At 41.1% G+C, this 14,568-nt stretch overlaps 1 protein-coding gene across 3 annotated transcripts in view; it reads right to left on the minus strand.

Moving 5' to 3' along the window:
- Nucleotides 1-14,568, minus strand: part of LOC122838489 (pre-B-cell leukemia transcription factor 1-like) — a 70,371-nt gene that overhangs the window by 11,645 nt on the left and 44,158 nt on the right. For 2 of the 3 annotated variants that reach the window (XM_044129180.1, XM_044129182.1), the window contains exons 3-6: nucleotides 7,754-7,998; nucleotides 6,458-6,648; nucleotides 3,608-3,743; nucleotides 720-879 (exon numbers count right to left, since the gene is read on the minus strand). In XM_044129180.1, the coding sequence (XP_043985115.1) occupies nucleotides 720-879; nucleotides 3,608-3,743; nucleotides 6,458-6,648; nucleotides 7,754-7,998 (732 nt within the window). The remainder of the gene's footprint in view (nucleotides 1-719; nucleotides 880-3,607; nucleotides 3,744-6,457; nucleotides 6,649-7,753; nucleotides 7,999-14,568) is intronic. The other variant, XM_044129181.1, reaches the window with a different exon arrangement.

Consider the following 14,568-nt stretch of genomic DNA (forward strand, 5'->3'; position numbering starts at 1 on the left):
GTTATGATGACTTCCTGAAGGCAGAGCTTCAGAAAGAACAGGAACTTCTTAAAGAGACAGAAGCCCAATTTTAAGGAGTTAAATTATGAAGTCAAATTTCTTTTAAGTTACATTTGAGCCTTTTTATAACAGCTCGAGGTAACATAATTACCTAACACTGACCGTTTAAAAACAAATATTTCTTAACAGAATGAATGACTGTACTTCAGTATAAGGAGAGTTTGTACTACTGCAATAAAAGGTAAAATCATTTTTAAGGGTTTCTAAACATTATTACCAGGGGTGCCAACACATTTTATGACTTTATATTTATGTTTTTATTATGTACTACAAACATTTTGACACTGCATCATTTAACACAGTGATGAGGGCACACAGGATTAATTGAGAGGAAGTAGAAAGGACAGTAAGGACATGGAGACTGCATGAGGGCTCAGGTCGCTCAAACTCTAACAGCTCTTCTCCGCATCGCTCAGAGCCATATTAAGCAGATGTATGCACTAATAATACTTGCTCAGTATAAACATTAGGTCTATTTATGGAAATAACAGTGCATAATTATGTGATGGGCATAATTTATGTAGAATAGTGGCCTATTTAGTCCTTTACAAAGGAGCGTTACAGCATCAGCACTAATAAAAGCCTAAAATGTGTTACACTGATGGACAGAGAGGAAGTATATGTCTAACCCCAGCAGAGCCAGGGACTTCCTGTCTCACCTGCAGAGTTTGGAGTGGAGGGTGAATTTGCTTGGCTTCCATGTGAGGATGCATTAGCCGCATTCACGGCAGTTCTTGCAGCATACATGTTGGCTTCTTCTTGGAACTTACCAATGTTTTTCTTGTATCTGATTCTTTTATTCCCAAACCAGTTGGAAACCTGAGCAGACAGGAACGAGAGAAAAAAAAAGAGAAGAAAGTTTACTTCTCCAGACATGTAGACACACAGATCCTCTTTAAAGAATGGTGTTTAGCTTGAACGGCCTTTAATGGCATGTAGAACACTGCAGAGAGCCACTGTCAGGAGTGCGGGCTGCACAGACTGGTGCTGTGAATCTGCATTAGTGCCAGAATGGAATGATTGCCAATAACAGTCTCATTATGTCACCATGACTGCAGCTATCATCAGAAGTCACGCAAGCACCAATCAGTCAACTTCCGCTAACACCCATTACGGCTAATGGACTCCCAGATGAAGCCAGGGGGGTAATCCCAGCCCTAATGATAAACAACATTAAAATGAAAACCAAATCAATCCTCCAAAGTTTCTAATAGACAGAGTAGGTAAACATTCTCCTTTGTTATAGCCAAGAAACTGAAACTCCACAAATCACAGAGCGACCGAGCAGCTTCCACCGTCGAGCCCACCTGCATCCTTAGATCATTTGGTAGAAATTAATGAAAGCAACAGAGAAAACAATCCATTCCCACATGATGGATTCACAACACAAACTGCTGTTTACCTTGGCGTTGTCATTGTTTTCCTTATTATCAATTCTCACAGGATTGAAACAAGTGGAGTTGCTGAAGTGCAGAGATGAAACAAACAACAACAACACAAAAAAACATGAACAGGATTTTTAAATACTTCATAATTGTGTGATGCCACAAACTTTGGCACAATTCCGATGTCTTTAGTCGTGTGATGAGTTCCTATTACACTTACAGTAGGTCAGTGGGACTGGATTCATACAAGTATTAAATATTCACTATTTAAGCTCAGGTTTGGAAAAAGCTAATGCTGCCTTGCATAGCTAGTGGCTATTTTTGTGGAATTTTGGTTGGAATTGTGCAGTCATGACTGGATCTGAAGAATGGAGCAGCTACTTTAGCTCCTAATTAAAAGACTCATCCTAAATCCCATGTGATTCTCTGTGGAGCTGTACTGTTTCTAAGATTCCTGCAGGATGTTGGTGATCTTGTAGCTACTATCACATCCTCATAGTGCTAGAAAGAATAAGTTAGTGCTTCATTCAAGAAGAAGTTCAGTTACAATGCTTTGTGAAGGTATCCATATCCCTTCAACATTTTCATGTTAATTCATATTCCAATCAAACATGCCAACATATGTATCTTATTAAGGGATGCACAATATATCAACACAAATAAATATTAGATGATAGTCATTTTTTAAAACGTAATCAAACCGAAGCAATATTAGCAACCAATATTTGTTTCCATCTTGTTGCTTTTTGTTTCAGAAGGGGAACGGGAGAAACTTGGTCATGTGACAAGGATGGTAATGAAGCAAAGGATTGTGGGAGTTTAACTGAAACAGAAAAGCAGTGGTGAAGTCAGTATATATATATATATATATAGCCTATATATATCAGTAAATACTGGTTATTGATCATAACAGCAATGATATAAAGACCTATATAAGAGCAGCCTGGAAACAAATACACTGTAAAACTAAGTTCTATAAAACAAGTTTGGTTCCTGTGGTCATAAGTTTCCTAAATTAAATTGAGCATAGTTTATCATTGTTTTTCTTATCCCTGTAATTTTTTTACCCCATCTTCATGAGTATACAATGTGTTTTTATTTTGTTGTTTTTGTGTTTTTTATTATTTTAAAGTATTGCACAATGAGTCACTTTTAAACATGTTATATTTATATTTATTGAGTGTTTATGTCACATTTTCTGTTTGCCAAGAAAGTTGACTTGGTATCAATAACAGTTTACTGATTTAAGTTTGAAAATATTTTTTCTTTTATTTGTACATCACAGTTGGGTGAGACAAAACATGATAAAGTGTAGGGATGTGATATTTTAGCAAGGTGTGATTTTGGCTGTAACTCCATTGTTAGCACATCTCTCTAGATGAGGGTGGTTCAGATTCCCAATTTCTGAGTTATTCCTCCAAGATGTTGTGGTGTGTTGTTTTTGGTTGTTGTGGTTTAAAATGACTGATTTTCCAGCATTTTTTTCAAAAAGTTTCAGTCAACGCTGCACATTTTTACAATTTGCATTTACAAAATGTTGAAATTGCTGCATGTTGCCCTCCCAAAAATCATCAGACATGCATCAGACATGTTTTCATCCTGCAGGTTCTGCTTTCAAGAGATGACGTGTCACAGGAAGTTAAATTAGAATGGTACGAAGGGGATTGGTCAAAATTCCAGTGAGTTGCAGTGATTGGTCAGAAAAGAAGGAATTTCAGAAAATATTAAGATGATTGGTCAGGATGGAGGAAAGTAGCAATGACCAGTGAAAATTGCAAGTTCATGAAACATTTATGAATGATGAGTTAATTTGTATTAATATTTGCAATCTCAACTTCCTGTAGGGACTAAGGATAAAACTTCAATCTAAAACATTTTGATGTGCAGTTTGTGTTTCTATTACAGGCAGCTTGTCATACCTCAGAATGAGCTTTTATGGGTTTAAAAAAAAAACCAAAACTGTAAAAATGATGATAAGAAATATTTACATCATATCTGTTTTAATGGATAGAACAGCTAGAAGAACAGAAGAGCCATCTGTATCCATAACAGCCTGTGAACCTTGTATTAGTTTCAGTGGTCCGGACGCTGACAGCATCTTCAGTTAAAACGGTCCTTGTCCCACAGCAGGGGGGTGAGGGGTGCCACTGATCTGCTCGTACCTGGGCCACTGTGATGGCACACTTCTTAGCCAGCTCCTCTTTGGCCTCCTCGCTGGGGTAGGGGTTGCTGAGGTGTGAGTAGAAATACTCGTTCAGGATCTCCGTCGCCTGCTTGTTGAAGTTTCGTCTTTTCCGCCTGCAAGGAGAGCAACAGGTCGGTCTCAGCGCGTTGGACAGCAGCAATGTCAAATCTGATCTGACCCACCAGGTTGCATCCAGTCATTGATTCTGCAGCATTCCCTCACACTGAGAATGCACATAGTGACAGTGGAGAGGAAAAACTCTCCTTTAACACGTCTGACTGGAAACACTACGTTCTGCACAACTATCACCACCAAACCATTTCAGTCAGTCTGACACTTTGCCACTGTGGTACCTTGATTCTGTTGCCATAGTGACGACTTCACCTCAGAAACTTAATTAATTGTCACAGAAGTTATTGCTTTATCGATGCACCCCTAGTTTATCATGCAGAAAAGAAGGGATGGATAATATGGACTTAAAATTTTATCAAGCTATTTTGTGGTTTATTTTATGATTTATTGTATTAGCAAAAACAGTTAAAAAAATCACAATATTTACTACTGTCCTTTTAGAAGAAATATATCAAACATTGTTCTAAAAATAAAGCACATGCATCTCTCTACCCCAGATTTATTGAATAATATACTTATACCAATAGATAAAGCACAATAATTGGATTCAATAATATATATTTAAGTATAAACATTCAGAATGCAACTTGCCTGTTTTAACTGCTACTTTTTTCAGGTTAAAATCAAAACTCCTTCAGAATCAGATCGTCAGATCAGATTTCAGGATTTTAGAAGAGCCTATACATTTTATAGGCTCTTCTTTACTTAAGATTTTTTTTATGGAATGCTGGTTGTAATTGATAATAACACCCCAGTAAATGAAACCCAACAAGAGCTTTGTTGGAAGCGTGCTAGAAGCAGGACTCCAGGAAGCCACGCTGTTTGACTGCAGAGACGCAGGCTGGACTGATCCGACATGAACGCTAACATATTTATCTGCCAGCACACCTTTAAGCAGACGGAGCGGAGCGGAGCTTTAGAGCTGGCTGACCCCTCCATCTTCTGCACCTATCAGGTCACGTCTGCCGGCGCCACATCCCACCAGGGCTTTACATAAGCTGAAAGGGAACTCTTCAAAACCTCTTTGCATGTGCCGGCTGGCTGAGGAGATTTGTGCAAAAAAACCTGTGTCCCCCGCTCCAACAGCTCGCAAGAAAAATATGTAAATGTGCACAGCATGGGCTCCAGCAGCCAGTAGATTAATCAGAGGTGCAGAACATGCTAGTGCCTCTCAACCAGTAAAAGCATTTGCTCTTTTCCCATCCTATTTCCCTCTTTGCTGCAGCGGCGGCGCCGTCACGTTCATTTGCAAGAGAATAGATAGGGAAGCTTTATACGGGCGCACACGCCTCATTTAAATGTTATGCCTCCAACCCTGGCTTTGAGTGGGATTTATCCTTGGAGAAATTTATGCAAATCCAAAACACGCATCAAAGAGAACAAGCGATTACATTAAAACTGGGAAACTGTTAGTGTTGCCGAGCACACGGGGAGCACTTATTGGCCGACTTTGCAGGGTGTTCTGAACAGCAAACGGCATCCAAACATGCAAACCAGCCAGCCTTGTGTGGTAGGCAGCAAAGAAAAACTACAGAACACAACACATAGCTTTGTATGTAAGTTCTTCATAGGCGTATTTGTGCTGTCGTTATGGCGACAGGGTTTCTGCAGGTTTCACCAACTCAAATTTAAGACTCTTTTAGACCATTATGGATAAAATGTAAGGCCTGTTTCCATGTCGTATATCGTTGTGGTGCTGCACCTTGTCGCACAGAATGAGTGTAGCATTGTATGAGTTAGCAACAGAAGTGAGTGAGTGGCAGAGATGAATATCGTCCAGCAGTGATAAATTTACACTTATCCATGACAAACGCAAAAAGCTGGTTGGCTAGAACAGTTAGCAGCTAGTTAGCGGTAGCTTTGACAGTCTCAAGCCAATGAACGCAATGGAGATGTCTGTGTGAGACTCAATCTGTTACCCAACAGAAAAGTCTAAATTACACAGAATATTCGATTATATAGAGCCCCCAGGCGGACATGGGGGGATTTTTTCTTTAGCGTTTCCTCGCAAGCATATTGCATTCCCTCGCAACAAATTTGTAAATACACTTGGGATTTTATATGCAGTCACAAAAAACTGGTTGAAAATCAATTGTGTTTGTCTTGTGATATCTTTAGGTGGAGATGGGACTGTTCATGAAAACGACCCTTTATTTACCATTCAGACTAACAGACTGACGGTCAGATGGGAATATTACCCTGAGTAAAAGAAATACTTTAAATAGCCCAAATAGTGTGGATGTTTTCTTTTTTCTTTTGCCTCTTTCCTCCTTTAGTTTCTTATCTTTTTCATATTAAAAATTATAAATTAAAAATTACATTAAAAATTCTGTAATGCTTATGTTTTAGAGTAGAAATGGAAAGCCCATGTTTGAACTGTTTTGCTCTGGCTTCTTACACACAAGTTTGTGTTTGCTTTATTCAAATGGAAAAGATTTAAAACTTCAGACAACTCACAAACGAGATACTAAAACACACACACACACACACACACACACAAAACCCTTACAGTAACCTTGTTTTGTAGCAGAAAGATATTCAATATTCAAGATGTTGTTTGAACTGGCTGAGCATAACCTGAGTTTCTACTGAATTTAAGACATTTTAAGGTCTTAATTTAAGACATGAATTTAAGGCCTGTGTAGAGAACAGAGCAACACAAAAGTGCACACAGATAGAAAACACACAAACACACCTGGCGTCGAGGAAGCGGGAGCGCAGGATCATGACGGCTTCGCACGTGCTCTGCTTGAGCTGCATCTGGATGGAGCTGAACTTGCGGTGGATGATGCTCACCATGCGCTCGATCTCTTTGGGTGAAATGGGCCGCGTGCGCGACTGCTCCCGCAGCAGGTTCATGACGTGGGTGGTGAACTCGTTACAGGCCTGTGGAGAAGGCAGCAGTGGTCAGTCAGAGAGCAGTCAGCCTCCGCCCGCTCACACACAACTGCAGATAAAGAAAACCTCCACTTATCAACAAGGCTGTGCCACATCTGTTGCGCAGAGAAGTGTCACCTGTATGTACGAGGTGGAGGGTTCTCAAAATTCCCGGATGGAAGATAAGCACTTATATGTTTCATATTTAACAGAAATTGTGATTGGGAGAAACCGGTGACAGCTGCTCGCTCTCAGACACACTTTAACGGTGCGGCTAACCCTGGGAGACGGCGTTTGGTCGGGTCTCCAGTGTGACGCCGGGCGTGAATGTGCTGCGATATTCCGCTCTCACTGTCTCCGCTTCCTTCTTTCTGCTTCTCATCCTCATCTCTCCCTGGATTTAGCCGTGTCAGGCTCTGTCTGTGTCTGTCTGTCTGCGCCAAAAGCGACGCTGTTGTTGCAGATGCGGCGGATGTAAAGGAGACGGGAGGAATGCACACAGCGACACGACGCGCTGCATATGATGGACTAATCTGAGATGGGAGGCATCAGAAGAGAATTCCTCCCTGACAGCTGATGTACTGTACATTAAAGAAAACAGTGAGTGCGTGAGGCTTGTCACTTTATTCCACAAAGAATAAACGAATAGAAAAGTGCGATTCAATTCATATCAGAGCTGAACTGATATTGATTCTTTCTGATGTTTCAGGCTTACAACCCAAAAATATCCTGCTGACTTCATGATAGTTTGAACCGACTAGACAGATTAGAAAATGGCCTGAAAGAGCCATGAACAGTTTGACCTTCTTTCATATTTTCCCATATACAGATGTAGATGGGTTTTATTGAGATGTCAAAATTATTGCAGATTTATGAAGTTAGTAGAAAATGAGATGGTTTTCAAAATGTTTTACAAATATGAAGCTGAAAAGTGGGGCGTGCATCTGTTGTAAAGTCCCTTTAACAACGTTTTTACCAACGTTGCACTGAGAAGTAGCTTATATACTGAGCTCAGCTGACGTGCCGTTCCACCAGGTGTTTGCTAATTGCTGATGGCTAGTCTGAAGGGGTTGGGTAGGGGAGCTCTGTGAAGCTGGTTCTGCTGGTTCCTCACCTGTTCATACTTCTCCAGCTCTGTGTGGTAGATCTGTCTGATCTGGGTCAGCTTGGCCCTGTAGTCCGAGTGCTCGGCTGAGTTGTCGGCCCCCACCCCTCCCGAGGCGGCCGCCGCAGCCGCCGCCGCTGCCGAGCCCCCGCCTTTCTCCGGCCCTGACACGCCCTCCGCCAGCAGCATGTTGTCCAGGCGCATGAGCTGGGGGTCCGGAGGCTCCTCCTCCTGGGCGCCGCGGATGCTGAGCACTGCGGTGACAAGAGGAGGTCAGAGGTCAATCTGAAAAGGTCACACCTGCAGCTGGGGTGATGCAGTTACAAGCTGTCAGCGACATAGAACTGCTGCACGCCTGACACACAAGCATGGGAAATAGCTTCAGTATAAACTGAATCCTTCATCACCAGGTAAGTGATAGGCCTGACATGACAGCAAATTCTGTTGGATGATAAATTGTCACAGAAGTTATCGTGATCAACAATGCTATTGTGGCTTTGAGACCATTTATAAATAATATAAAGGAAATAGCCTAGGAATGCTCGAACACATTGTCAAAGATCAATAAAGTTAAATTCCAATGAACATAAACACTGGAACTGGAAGACATTTTAAATATGCAAAGTAAATAAAGAAAACACCAAAACAAATAAATTATGAAAAGCGTAAATTCAAAGTTGTCATTAAAAAAAGGGCTAATTGAGACCAAAGCACCAGACTTTTATGATCCAGTTGTTGGTAGAAAGAAAGAAAAGAAAACAACAATAAATCATACAAATGGAAATTATTGAGATTGTTTTAATATATCACATGATTAACTGACTTATTGCAATGAGTCTAGTAAATAATGGACAGAGAAAACTCTCCAATTTTCCTAATGTTAAAATGATTGGACATTGAAATGATTGGTCAAGAGTGAAGAGTGCCAAATTACAATAACTTCTTCCTAGTTTGTTATGATTCTGGGTCAGTACTTTCACTACAAATGTTTAAACGTCTTTACAAAAATGTACATAATATGAAATGTGAACATTTGTTGTAATTTGGTAGTGTTCACTCTCCATATATGGATTTCTTTGGAATCCTGAATTCAACTTCTGTAGTCTATAAATGTACTAAACTACATTAAGACAAAATTAAAACAATCATTTCAGTTTGTGTAAACAACACTTCTGGCTACAAAGACACTGAGAATTAGGCTTTAGAAAAAGTTTTTATTTTTTATTTTTTACCAAGAGATGAATTAGAAAGATGAGCAGCAGATAAATGGGACAATAACAACATAATCCAGGATGATTTAGTATTTTGGGATCCATTCTCCATCAACATTCCCTTTTAATTTTCTTCTGTGTCATGATGTCAGCTCTGGTAGAAGCTGTTTGTCCAAAGGGATTGTAACGATTCCTGCACATGAGCCGGCCCGTTTAGAGTAGAACACAACGTGACAGGGGATCGCTAGCACATTTCATATTAAGCAGCATGATCTGATGTGATGTAGTGAAGCAAGGAGTGTGTGTTCAGTTTGGGAAGTCAGATGGGTAAAAAAATGGCCATCCACTAGAGGTCTCTCTTGCCATGTAGGACGTTTAAATTCCACCTTCCATTTTCTGAGGTGAAATCGATGCCTGGCTCAGACTCTTCCTCCTCCATCCTGAAGCTGCCCATTTCAATAAGAGGCTCTTCTAAAGCGTTCCGCTTGGCAACAGGGCCGCCGGTTCCTAACTTGTCCTAGCATCAACCCAGAGTAGGACTTTTTTGTGGGGAACACTTTATTAATTCAGAGAAAATGGGAGCGCTTAGTGTGATTACCGGGTTGGTTACCTGAGAGGGTTTGGGGGGAGTCTTCAGCATGAAAACGAGGCCTACTGGAGTGGGGGGAAGGGGAAGGGGGCAGAAAAGCCCCCCCCCCCTTCTGCCAGGGTGAGCAGAAGAGGTCAGCGGTTCAGAAGATGGGCTCAGCAGGGGGTAGATTGAGAAAAGGAGGAGGAGGATGAAGGACAGAGGTGGGGAGCCGGGGGTCTGTTGGGATATCAGAGTGTAAAAACATACTGTCTCATTATCCAGACTCCGTCACCTCACCAGTAATCTATCCAGGCTCAGAGGGGGAAAAACCCAGGCACCTTCTCAACCTCGTTGTGACTCCATCAGACCTGCTCCGTCACAAACTCTAAACCCGCCTGTCCGCTTCGGTTAACATCCGTCAGGGCTGCCCCCCCCACTCCCTCTGCTCCTGACTGCTCACAAGCACAGGGGCCACCGTCTCCTAAAGTTACCGCCTCATAAACACCCATGTGAAGTGGTTGTTAAAACCAGGGAACGAAGGAAAACAAGCTGCTGTCAGGAAAACCGTCCAGCAGGAAAAAAACGGCGTGGATGTGAAGACCAACAGCTTTTCTACACTGGACACCAGATCCAGTTTAGTAATCCCCAATGCTGGTATATTCATATATTTGTTGAAACATTACAATGTAAACAGGTTATTCAACAAAGGTAGGCATTTTGAATCCAACAGAAACTTAAAGGAACTCCAAGATTATCTCCATTTTTGTCTCCAACAGAGTTCCTTCCTACGCTTTCTGGAAATGTCTGGAGAAAAACCGAGCACATGGATTTCTATTTGTTTGATGTGTTTTCATTAGATCAATCGTTTCTTCCATTTAACATGTTCCCTTTTAGTATTTTTAGTTTTGAATTACTAACCGACTGAATGAACACGTCAAAAATGGACCACAACACAAACGCCTTAAATTTACACTAGGTTGAACCACACCAGCGGTGAACCAATTAGTTTTCTGGCCGATTACTGATCTTTAAAAAGACTGATGGGTTTAGTCAATACCAATTTTTTTGCCTGAAAAGTTGCTACGTCGGCAACAGCGAGGTGACTGTGGTTAACCTGTGCAGACGTGACCTGATGTGTGGTCTGTTAGTCAGCTCCGTCTAACGCCATAGAAACATTGGACAATAGCTGATTTTCAGACCTTTGCAGAGGTAATTAAGATCAGTTTCTCATGTAGGAATCAGTTGATTGCCAATCATCCAAAATCAAGAAAATCGCGCAGGTAAATCAGGCCACCCCTATTTAATCCTCTCACAGTTTTAAGAGAGGGGTCCTTTGGAGCCCATGAACTTTTAACCCTTTGCGTGGTGCAACGTTTAGAAAAATGTTTTTGTGTGTGGTTTTGTGAACTGATGGTCTGACAGGACATCCATCACCCGGGTGCTGTGTGAGCATCACTTGCCACACTCGTCCTGAGTGTTGTTGCATTAAGACCACCGGGATATAAAACTGACTACATTCAAGATTTTTAACTGTTCAAAGTCCCCAAACTTTGTTTTGGACAATTTGCACTCAGTCAAAGTTACTCCATTGTTTATCGAAGCAGTCAGAAATGTTTCAGCACTATGTGGCCTTGTTGCTTTCGGAATCCACAAATCATAAGACTGGACTTCTCTTCAAGCAGTTTCAGGCTTTGTAATGAAAAGCCCAGAATTAGTAATTAATTTAAAAATATGAATCTAGAAAAGTATGGAATGTTATAATAAAATAAGTGTAGGAACCTTGTTCTAAGCAAACCTACCTAACCATTTCATCGGATTTAAAAATAAAAAATAATCTTTTTTTGTTAATACTAGAGCTGATCAATGGAAAATAAACCTGATTTTGTCTGAGGACAACTAGTGGGTGAATCTTTACTTAGAAAATCATGTAAAATACTTGCCCTGGTATTGTAAAGGCAGTAGGGTTGCTAATACAAAGATTATCTTTAAATAAAGACTAACCTCAGGGTATGAAACGCAGGAAGAACATTTTAAAGACTAATATAGTTAAAAATTCAAGGCTTGACTTTTTTTTTCCAACACACTCATAAACTATTTAGGCTGTGGAATGAAAAGCGAATGCAAAAATCCTCAGTGTCCACAAAAGCAATTCTCTTCATGCCTGCCAAGTTTCCTGCTTAACATTCGCCGAGTGTTTATTTGACTTGGCTTGAAGCTCCTCCAGCATCAGTCTTCTAGGAGCGCCTGTTGCAGAGAAGGTCATTTCTTAGGAGACGTCTTGGAAGGGAGACAGAGAGAAACTATCCGGCACTGTTTTTTCCCCCCTCCCTGGCTGAATAAGAAAAGGTCATGGAAAAAAGGGGAAACAAACGACTGGATCCAGCAGCGCCGCTTACTCCATCTGGTGCATTATGCTCGAATTAAGCAGATGATGAGCTCTTAAATTGACAATGAGCGCAAACTCTGATGCCATCCCCAGACTTGGCTTGTTGACATGTGTATCTTAGCCTTGCTAATCAGCCTCACATCAGACGCAGGCAGGCCCAGATCCCGGCGCCGCTCTCGCTGCTGATCCAGCTGTCTTGGAGAGCATCTGTCAGGAGGGACCCAGGAAGGAACAATGCATTACGCCATGTTGGCTGTGTACTGTCATCCCTCATTGACAGCACATTGTCACACTTACACAGCGTCCTCGGAGCTGGGAACAAGCTAAGTAGCTGCCTGCCTAGAACATCAGCTCTTCCCACCAGCTCTCTCTCAGACAGGGCTGACTTTAGATTTATGAGTTCATTTCTAATTGAACAGAGAAAAAAAAGTGGCTTTGTTTTTTTTTCTTCCAAACCACAGGCTGAACAGTGCTCAGAACTGATGGGAGCAAATTATTTATTTATTCTGCGTGGAAACCAAAGCACATGATTACAACAATGCAAGGATTGCCTCAAACAAATGAATAGAAGAAGGAGAAAAAAGGGGATAATGTGCCTCCATAAACTTGGCTTTGCTGTGGGTCGTAATTACACGACTCAGTGAGGGCCACTTTATTGGCTAATGGCGGCCTAATTGATTCATCCTAATGCTTCCGAGCCTTGGGTCTGGGCCGGCGAAGACTGCTGCTCAACTTACTTAGCCACCCGCAGACAAAACAGCAAAGCTTCTCCCAGGGATAAACAATTATCTCAGTGTGGCGGTTTGAGCCCGAACCCCCCACCTCTCCACCTCTCCACCTCTCCATCTCGTCCTCCTCGGTCAACGGATGCCCCTTCCTGAATGTATTGTAGTCAGCCGATCTACTCGCACCGCTTTGCTTTATTTCATACGTTTATGCAAAATGCAAACCACAGGAGTTCGGCGGCGGTTGTGGTCATTGACGAATTGACCAATAATGTGGCCGAAACACACAATCGTGGTGAGAGGCGGAAAAGGAGGAGGCCGGGTGCTTTCAGTGCTCTGGGTACAGACGAAATGTCAGCAACGGAAAAGGCAGGAAAACGTAAACTGGAATGGGAGAACGTGACATTTGCTTAACCTCGCAACATCTGGCCTTTTCCCCAAATCAAATCGATCTTTAATAAAAGCTCGGGGCAATTGGCTTTTGGAAAGGTGGATATTTAACCATCTCAACCGCCATCGTTTATCTGGGAATATTTATTTCATTTCCACACAGCTGAGGGATGGCTGGGTAAGGGCGTAGGAGGGGGGCTTTTGCTCTGCTAGGGTAAGCTTGGAATATCACGCTTGTGGATGATTTACATCCCTATTGGGTGGAGAGAAGGCTGCTTAAATCCCCCCACCCACCACCTTCATTGCTTGTTTTCAGTGAGCACACATGTAGGATTCTTTGCTCCCTATATATTAGTCATTCCAGAAGATTGGCTTGTGGCTTCATATGAAGATGGGTGTGGGTATTAAAATATTAATCCAAGTAAATATACATCAGTTGAAGCAGGACCGTTTGTGCAGGTTTTACCAACTCAAACTTAAGACAGTCTTTAGATTATGAATAGAATTTAAGATCTATATCTCAAAGAAATGTACAAACTTCATCCAGCCAACTGGTGGTAAATTTGCATGAAAAACTCTAAAGTCAAGCAAAAAAAAAATAAATAAATAAATAAAAAATCCCAGATTAAATGGTTCTGTCAAAGCAAAATTTAGGATCTGTGACTAACATGTTAAAGGTCAACTTACTTTTAGGAATTTAAGACATTTTTAGCTCTTAATTTTAGGTACATGAATGTTCCAACAGTATGATGGGAACAATTGACATCAATCATTCCCATTAGCAAGAAAAATAGAGCAGACAGGTGGCATCCAGAACAGGTTTAGTGGCCCATGAAAAATGTGAGAAAAAGAAAACAGAGGAAAAAAACAACTAAATGATCAACCTGAAGCATCTGTTGGTGACGCGGGCTTGATAAGAGAAGACGGAGCATCTTTTCTGTTGTTAGCAGGTTTATTTTGTCCTGCTAGCTAGTCAATTTAATTATCCAAATTGACAGCTTGGTAAATGTTATTTAGAGACAATCTAGAATCTAGAATCTGTTCATCATGAACTCAGTTTTAGTGTTGAATCAACATTGTGCTGCGATATGAAGGAATGACTGACTCCAGATCAGCTTAATCAGATTATAAAGCAGAGTGTTTATAGCAACTTAAAATCAGTTGTTTTTTTTTGATATGTTGATTTGCTGTTTTCTTTGTATGATAGATTTTGTTATCAGTTTCATTCACCTCAAAGTGTAATTTTAACTGAAGCTTTTTTTGCCTGTTAAATGTCACAGATTGTGGCATATTTGTGGACCAGCTAGAAACGGGTCTGATTCAAAGCTCCTTCACTAAGCACAAATCTGGGCCCCTAGATTTTTTTTTATTTTGACCAAAAAATAAATAAATAAATAAAAAAAATCAACTCTTGGAGAAAATTCCATGGCAAAAGAAAAGAGGGGTTAGTGAATTGGGTGTTCTTCAGGAAGGACACAAATCCATTACAGATTGTCACATCATGCCGCCGTACACATCAGCAGTTGATAAGTATGAAAAAA

This window comes from Gambusia affinis, linkage group LG10 (genome assembly GCF_019740435.1).
Source record: "Gambusia affinis linkage group LG10, SWU_Gaff_1.0, whole genome shotgun sequence".
Lineage (NCBI taxonomy): Eukaryota > Metazoa > Chordata > Actinopteri > Cyprinodontiformes > Poeciliidae > Gambusia > Gambusia affinis.